The 9,622-nt window shown below is 43.4% G+C and overlaps 1 protein-coding gene across 1 annotated transcript in view; it reads right to left on the minus strand.

The window, feature by feature from the left end:
* Window positions 1–600: 600 nt before the first annotated feature.
* LOC121859190 overlaps window positions 601–9,622 on the minus strand; it is a 92,936-nt gene continuing 83,914 nt past the window's right edge. The window contains exon 4 of the mRNA XM_042355938.1: window positions 601–904. Coding sequence (XP_042211872.1) covers window positions 601–904 — 304 coding nt within the window. The remainder of the gene's footprint in view (window positions 905–9,622) is intronic.

Raw genomic sequence — 9,622 nt, forward strand, 5'->3', positions numbered from 1 at the left:
TTCTGCATCCAACAAGGGAAGAAAAATTGGATAAGTGACCAAGTGAATTAATGAGCGAGTACCATATACTCCAGGTAGGGCGGCGCCAAAATTCCAATATTGGCTCACAGGTTAAAGCGGAGTGTAGCGGTCATATAGGCTCGAACCACTATAACAAACATTGACTGCTGGCTCAGGATGGGTCCATTAAGACTGGGGAGGCCCAATTGACCAACCACGAAGGTATTGTTTCACCCTCCTCCCCATCTCCTCTCCCCTCTTCTCACCCCTCCCTCCTTTTTTCACCTTCTTCCCCTTTCTTCCTATCCCATCCCCCTCATTCCCTTCCCCTTCCTTCCTCATCTCTCCTCCTCCTCCCCTGACCCTCTTCTGATTTTCTTGTCTCTGCCCATTATGATGGTGGAGGAGGGGTATTGTCTACTTGTAGGAGGTGTTGGAACTGTATCTAAGTGGGGAATGATTCAGCCAACTCAGCAGACGAGTCAAACAATGCCTGAGGTAGTTCTGTATTCTGTAGTGAATAATTTATCATCAGTCGTTCTGCTCAGTGATTATTGACTGACTGAATGTTGAACTGCCTGACTAACTGACTCATTGACCTTACCAATTTGGTGGACTGCCTAACTGATCATTTGCTGGACTGCCTGATCTGACTGGTTTGCTGGATCTGCTCTGACTGACTGATGGCTGGACTGCTGACTGGTCGTTGCTAGATTGCTCGACTGGACTGGCTTGCTGGACGCTCTGACTGACAGGTTTGCTGACTGTTCGACTGACTGGACTGCCCGACTGACTGGTTTGCTGGACTGTTCGACTGACTGACTGGCTGGACTGTTCGACTGACTGGCTGGCTAGACTGTTTCGACTGATAGGGTTGGCCTGACTGGCTAACCGTCCAGATGGCCTGTTAATTATCCAGTAAATGAAGGTTGCAAGACATTAAGTAAAGATAATTGAAGTTCTTGTGGTGTGTGTGAAAATACGCTCAGAATGAACACACACACACACACACACACACACACACACTGGCCACATGGGGAGCATTACAGTAACATTAAGTGAAAATCGGGAAATTCTTCGTCACTGGTTTTAATAAATTTCACATTGATTTAACAAATTTCCGTCTCTAACAGTTCTAATACCACTCTAGTAAATTCTCGTTACAGGTTTACCTAATTCTTATCATTGGTTTAGCAAATTCTCAGCACTGGTTTAACAAATTCTCTTCACTGGTTTAACTAATTTTGTCTCTAGTAAAATAAATCCTGCTGTGAGTTTCTGCTCAGCTGTAAGTCAGTATTAGTCGTAGTTTCATGATCTCCTCCTCCTTTGATGAAATATTAACTTACATGTCAAATAAACATAAGTAGAATACACCTCGAATAAAAGACCCCAGTAATAACAGGCCCCAGGTATAGTAGGCCCCAGTCATAAAAGGCCTCAGGTATATCTGGCCCCAGAAATAGTAGGCCTTCAGATCTAATTTTGTCTGTATAAATCACGTGAAGATTGGGCAACCTAACCTATTTTGCACTTTAACTGAGGGGCTTTTGTCCTTGCTGGCATCATTTGTCTGGACTCCACGTGTCTGCCTGCCTTTGTCTGTCTGTTAACTGGTGGTCTGATGTTAATGAAACCCGTTGGCTGACGGGGTGGTGGTCAAGAGGGAATTTATTTGATTTTGTATTAAGAGTTTGTAGTGTGGTGGTGTGAGGGGGGGTGGGGATGAGGCCGAGGTTTGTTGTGTGTGTCGTGGTAGGGGTGTATGAGCAGAGGTCTGGTTGTGTAGTGGTGTCGGAGGTAGGCATGAGGCTAGAGGTCAAGTTGTAGTGTGAGGGGGGTGGTGGGGCCAGAGAGGTCAAGTTGTGTGGATGAGATGAGGGGTTAGAGTGGTACTTGTAACACAGAGGGCTACTTGTAACACTGATATATTGTAACACTGAGCACATACAGGCACCCCAGATCCTCCTGTATGCCAAATTAGGCTTAGAGGGGAGGGGGGGTGGCTGACCTGAGGATGGCCAACTCATGTCATTCTACGTAGATTTACAAAGGTTCCAGTAGGAAAGTTCCTGTAAGAGATACTAAGATTTAACTAAACGTAAACCCAAAAATGAACGTTCAAAATTGCTTAAACCTAGACTGTAATTATGATTTATCTATATCTACCAAAGTAACGATAAAATATAAATTATCCATTCAAATATTTTTCCTAAGGTTAGCTTGCCTGCCATGTATTGCAATGTTGGACAGGAGGCCAAATGGCACACAGCTATCAAAATGCTTGTGGGTTCAGTTGAAATTGATAACCTCATTAATTGGTGCAGCTTTGGTTGTCTTGTGAAATCATTTAACATTTAATAGTGTAACGACTAAAAGGTATATGGATATAAATTGGTTAACTTATATGACCTATTTTTATCAATTACCTTATATTTATAAACATTTACAAACCCTAACATTAAACCAACCACCAAATCGACTATGTATCCCAACACACACGTAGGTAACCACCAACCATTTGAAACCATGAAAGTATCTAAGAAAAAAAAGCAACTATATTGTTTCAATGTTTTATTTTAAATGTATTGTCGTAAGTCAATCATTTGTGTTTGTTATTATGTGTATTGCAACTTCGCTTATGATGGATAGTTAATGTGTGTGTGTAATGGTTACCTAACATCCTCAGTCTAATCCTTTTGCGAGATTCCTTGGAGTCATTTTGGGAGTTTTAATATGATGTAAATAAACACAGAGTTGCCACATCTCAAAACGCCCAGCTAATTAAACAGGTGTATGCAGACGACCGTGCTTTTAGGTTAGAATTTGTGACATTACTCGACGTCAAAGTTACCATTAACACCTGTGTAATTATTTTCTCTCCACGGAATTTATTTAAACTCCTCCGGGAATGGAAGAACCTCTGTTTGAATTAGTTTAGTCGCCGTTGATATATATATATTTTTTTCTGGAATGTCATTTACCCTCACCAGCGATGAAGAATTAGTGGTGTTGAATTTGCTACATTGTTCTTTTGTGTGGACTAAGCCATTTGGTAAAATTTATCTCTGAAAGGCCAGTAGATTAGCCGTATTAATATTTTATTATATTATTATTATTATTATTGTTAAGTGTATTATATATTATTATTATTTACTGTTGAATAGGTTGTGTATATTTTCACGGTGTGTGTAGTGTGTGTTTCTTAGGCTATAGTATGTGTGTAGACTAGTATAGAATTTATGGTGCGTGGATTGACACGCCACCCCACCTCAAGATGGTGTTATTGATTAGACAAATGCTGTCCAATACTAATGAGCCACAGTAAGAACCCAACCACTCATTAAGATGGAAGTCTTGTCCAAATGGTCTTAGTCTAATGGTAAGTGTTAAGCTGGGTTGGTGATGTTTATCTTGTTTAGGTTAGGGAGGTTTGTTAGGGTTGTTTGATTGTTGGTTAGGTAAGAAGGAATTGATAGGTTAGGATAGGTCTCATAAGGTCACAGAATCACAACCCCACAACACGTGACTTCACAGCTCTGTGATGTTTCTGTGCTTCGCCTTACACAGGATCTCAGGGGGGGTGCAGCCTCAATTAACTAGTATGGGGGGGGTGGGGAATCTGAATTTGAATCAGTGAATATAGAAACAAAGAGTTGAGACACGAAGGAGGATGGACCTACCGACACAATGCTTTAATTTCACCAGAGAGAGAGAGAGAGAGAGAGAGAGAGAGCGCGCGCAGAAGTAAGTTACTGAATAAATAACCTGCCATCCCAGTGTGGACGCCTCGGATGGAGTTGGATCGAACTTGTGGGTGAGATTCTAGCCACCAGACTAAATGTAGTGTAGCATAGACGCTTAATTACATGTTATCAGTCGAGAAACGAGAGGGGACAGTTGTTAAAAAAGAGACAAATTGATTTAAAATTCTTGTATATGGAAATCTGACGACGTTTAGGAGGACTGTGTGTGGTGGAGACTTTGAGGAGACCCTGTGTGGGAGACTGAGGACCCTGTGTGTGGTGGTACTGAGGAGGACCCTGTGTGTGGAGACTGAGAGAGGACCTGTGTGGTGGAGACTGAGAGGAGGACCCTGTGTCTGGTGGAGACTGAGAGGAGGACCTCAGGTCTGTGGAGACTGAGAGGAGGGACCGTGTGTGTGGTACTGAGAGAGGACTCCGTGGTGGAGACTGAGAGGAGGACCCTGGGTGTGTGTAGGGGTGGGAGACTGAGAGAGGACCCTGTGTGTGGAGACTGAGAGAGGACCGTCTGGTAGGGAGACTGGAGAGGAGGACCCTGTGTGTGGAGACTGAGAGGAGGACCCTGTGTGTGGTGGGGAGACTGAGAGGGACCCTGTGTGTGGTGGAGACTGAGAGGAGGACCCTGTGTGTGGTGGAGACTGAGAGAGACCCTGTGTGTGTGTGGGAGACCGAGAGAGGACCCTGTGTGTGGTGGAGACTGAGAGGAGGACCCTGTGTGTGGTGGAGACTGAGGTGAGGACCCTGTGTGTGTGTGAGACTGGCCCGGGACGTGGCTATATTAACAGGACGCTGATAAAGGCACGGTGAGCAGGTTACCATGGAGGGTTTGTTGGTGTCGCCTTTGTCCAATTTCCCCACTCTGTCTCCTCCTCCTCCTCATCCTCTTCTCCTGTTTTCTCTATCTTGCCCTCCTTCCGTCATCTCTTTCAATTCTTTTGTCTGTTTTCATCCCTTTCACTTTACATCTTTATAATCTGTAGTCTTATATTTATTTTTCATTTCCATCGTCTGTCTTTGAGTGACACCAACACGATAACGTCCGACAGCTGCCAACTTTACATCTTCTTTCTCCCCATTCCCCATCTACATTATGGTGGAGTTCCCTGATAAGAGGCCTTAAGGACCCTCCTCCCTAATATGAGAGTGTCTGGCGGCTCAATTGCAGGCCTGACATAATTTGATAAAATGCTCACTAATATCGCTAGACGCTTTAAAATGTTCCCTCGTTTACCGCAAGTTTATTTTGTTATAATGTGGTTTAGAATAAGTGAGTTTGTACCAGATTTACAGTAAGTATGAGTTCTATGTGAGTGTGTGCGTAACCTTTATTTGGGACTCATAACTGAGCATAATATTTATCCCACTATGAGGTAAACTGACCAAGTACATCCTGCTAACACACGTCATTACTACTAATGTTATACAGCATAAATAGCACAAAAGCACGTTCACTGACACAAAACCAATATGTGCCATGTTAAGTCAGTACTTATGTTATTGAAGAATGAAGAGTTTCCAATATTGGCTTTTGGTCGCCGTTCCGGCATACATAACCCGCAATAGCTTCTAATAGTCACACAACTATTGGTGATCCAGCTTTACAGCTGCCAATAGGTCATCATTAACTTACTGTGCCCGGCCACGGTTTCGGTATATGAACACCTTAGGTTATAGAGGTATATTTTGACTGGGTGTGTGTGTTCCATCCGCCATAATTTTAATACCACCAATGATAAATTTTCATAGTGTATGTTGGGATAACCAAAGAAGAATCTCCACTCTGGCTTATTTCACCTAAAGAGCTTAACTTACTGTTTATCCAATCCCAACTAAACCCTTCATCTCCCCAAATAGCGTTAGGGAGGGAAGCAGAGGTAGGCAGAGAGTGAGGGAGGGAAAGAGGATGGGTTGAGGAGGACAGGGGCAGAGACTGTAGGATGTCCTTGATAGAAGAAGATCCCAGTGGTAAGTATTATGTGAGGGTGGGAGGAGGTGACCACGCCTGTTTAACCCCATTTATTGTATGTCGGTCATCAATTGAGAGTATGGAGGTGTGGTCGGCCCTATATCGCCACACGACAGCCCTCCCATACTAATGGCGTTCTGACAGGCATGTGTTGCAAAGAGAGAAAGGTTAGTAATAGTGATAATATAATAAGTAATTAGGCTATTATACTATATGATATACTAATAATGATAATACATACATACATGTATTACATACATAGATACATGCTACATACATAAGAGTATGTCTCAACGAGGGTGGCCAGCCTTTAGCTACCTAGTGAATTTGTTACAAAGCTATCGCCAACACAATGAGTTGCATGGACCCGCTGTCATGAATAAACTGAGAAAACCGACAATCCGCCAACTGCACTTTGGCCAATCATTACCCCCTGAACACGATTCAGTAACTGATTAACATCCAGGTTCCACCACTGCTGGGGGCAGGCAAATGGCGTAAGAAACTCTGCCCATAGTTTCACCTGCCCGGGGTCGAACTCAACTGCCTGCTGCTTATGAAGCGAGAAATTGATACACCCCATACATGGGATACATGCAATGATATCATATATGTAATATATATATATATATATATATATATATATATATATATATATATATATATATATCCAATCTTCATTTTGTTAACATAATTAGAGGACATGCAGCTTAATCCTCCTAATTTTGAGTGCTGACAGCTAAATGATGAGTTGGCTTCATCACCTGCTTCCTTCCTGACACACACAAGCCGGGATTCAGCTAACTAATCCTTCCAGTAACTTCACTCTGAAGGCAGAGGAGGTGTTGTAACTTGAATGCAAAGGGGTGGGGAGGGATGGGAGGGGAGGGGGGGTGAAGGGGTATGGTGTTGGGAGGGGGGTGGAAGGGGGTCTATATATGCTATCTATGCACTTTCACTGCACTTTCTTTCTCTCAGGCTAACACTCACACCTGTCACTATTCACACATGACAGACACTGCTGTTAGGTGAATGTGAGGTGAGGACTGGGCATGATGCAGACTTGTCTGACACTGTTAGTCCAGGTTATATCACTTTTGTGTGTGTGTGTGTATTAATAATTATTATTATTATAATAATAATATAATAATAATAATAATATTGTAATATAAACGGTTTATTATTAGAGTTGCAGCCTGTGTGTGTGTGTGTGTGTGACCGCCCAATAATGGCTCCTGGTTTGATTTTTTTTCACAGAGTTTAGTCCACCCCTCCATCACTCCCTCTCACGCCCCACTCCCTCCCTCTATGCCCCCTCTCCATGCCCTCTCCTCTCTTACGCCCTCCTTCTTCCACGCCCCTCCTCTGGCGACCACCTGTGGGAACGGGGTGGAGGTACATTGGAGAAGGGGAGGTGGTGGAGGGGGAGGGAGGTGTGGTGGGAGGGGTAGAGGGGTGGTGGTGGAGGTGAGGTAGGTGGTGGTTGGAGGGGTGAGGGGGGTGGAGGAGTGTGAGGTAGGGTGGTGGTGGGAGTAGGGAGGTAGGTGGGTAGGGAGGGAGGTAGGTGGTGGAAGGAGGAGGAAGGCAGGTGTGGTGGAGGAGTATGGTCGGTGAGTTAGGTGGTGTGTTTATGGGTGTCTGTAGGATTATATTGGATTTGGGTGTTATTAGGAGGGTGGGGGTAGGGAGTGATGACTGGTTTGGGGACAGTGGGTAGTTGTACAAGTTATGAGGGGTCCCACAACTCGGGGGCTATATGGGCTGTGTCAGTGTATGTTTTTATGTTTGTTTGTTGTCATTATCTTCCTTGTAAAAAATAAGTTGTTTGTCCTTCGAAAGTTGTATTAGTGTGAAAAGTTTGACAAAAATCAAACTTACAATTGAATTTCACAAAACAGGAGGACAGAATTTTGGGGGATAGAACGACCTCATACTAGATAATGCCAACTCTTTGGGGGGCTAGTAATGCACAATAACCTTTTCTCCTGTCTCCCAAGGACCTGCTACTCTTTTCTCACTCTCACTCTGCCAGCTTGAATTGCCTTCTCCTCCCACCTGTACTCAGGTAGTGTGTCTGATCTGGAAGTGTGGTCACGGGTGTTACAGGCCTCACGACCACCTGCTGCACTTTTACTGAGGAGACACAGACACCCTCCCTCTTAGTCCCACACAGACACCCTCTCTAGTCCCACAGACACCCCCTCTAGTCCTCCACAGACACCCTCCTCTAGTCCCACACAGACACCCTCCCCTCTAGTCCCATTACAGACAAAATCACATTAAATAAAATACCAAATGACTAATTATAACTGGAGAAAACCCCACTGACAAAAATACTCACCAAAGTAATATATTGGTCAAAATCCTCCTAGAAAAAAAAAAATCTCATCTGGACAAAATCAAACCGGTTCATTGTTTCATAGGACACAACACTCCAATGGAATCATAAAACGGCCAATATAACTCTCCCCACCAGACTCTGCACAGGTATTATAACGGTATCAGTGTTGTTGACGTCACCTTGCCATGTTAGGTTATGTCATCCACACAGGACAAAAGTGGTCGAGAAGACGAGAATATCACCTCAACTTAAGTGAATAATTACGACGACGCAACACGGATTTCGCCTATGACGTCACGATGAGCTACCTTTGACGTCACTATGAGCTACCTATGACGTCACGGTGGACCCAATATAGACGAGAGATATTGAGTGGCGGATATATATTGTTTGTTACCCTTTTTTTTCTAGCATTTATATTTCAGGGGTGTGGAGAGACGGTCAGGGTTTAAGTTAATAATACATCTCGATCTTTTGACCTCCATTAGGCCCCTTTGGTTCATTAAGATACCAAAAGGTCAGGTTATTTCTTATTGGTAATTTCTCTCACCATCTTAACACTACACACACTACCCCCACAAATGCTGATAATTTTTTGCTAATTTTCCCGTCTTGAGTAAATTCCTAACCTAACCTTACCTTATCTCACCTCTCCTGACCACACCTAACCAAACCACACCTAACCCAACCACACTGTTTAGATTATCATGAAAACTGAATAATATGTAGTTAGTGTTTGTGTCTAAGCAATATGGTGAGGAGTTATAGGTCTGCCGTGTTTGTAGCCGTCACACACAACACAGGATTACATGAAGATTAGGCACCCCACCTTATTACACCTGACACTACCTGGAGTATTAGCCCTAACTTTACTATTACTATTATTATTATTATATAACACGGGGGTGGGGGGGAAATACAGGGAGTGGGTGTGATACCACAGGAGTAGGCATAACACAGGGAGTGGGGATGACACAGGTAGTGGGGTAACACTGACCGGTTATCATTGTTTAGTGTTAATATGTGGACACCCACTGGACCACCTGCGCCTTGAATGATTCCACACCTGTCACCCCACCACCGCCATCCTCCCACACCTGGCATTTAGCCTGCTCCACGCTCCCACACCTGTCATCCAATTTCCTCCACCTTTCTACACCTGTCATCCCCTCACCTTCAGTTTACAGTTTTTGTTCGTAAATAAAAACAAATATAAATATACAGTAATTTCTTCAGATTGTTGTCTCAGTTTGAACATTTTATTATATTTTATTTAGCCATTGTTTATGTTTTTCTTAAATGTGTACAACTTGCAAGATGCAGTTTTGGCATTATTACACCAATTTGATCGACAAATGTGAAGTGACGTCTCATGACGCCAACCTAAAATAATCAGCATATGGCGGTATAATGGCAACGCTCTTATTCCACTAATCATGATTCATCTCAAAACTGTATTATTGCTCACATAGTCACATAAAGGAGGTGTACCACATAACAAACATTGAAAAAATATAGCAGTGTCTTTACAATTTATGTACATAGATCACC

The sequence above is a fragment of the Homarus americanus genome, unplaced genomic scaffold, assembly GCF_018991925.1.
Source record: "Homarus americanus isolate GMGI-L3 unplaced genomic scaffold, GMGI_Hamer_2.0 scaffold50924, whole genome shotgun sequence".
Classification (NCBI taxonomy): domain Eukaryota; kingdom Metazoa; phylum Arthropoda; class Malacostraca; order Decapoda; family Nephropidae; genus Homarus; species Homarus americanus.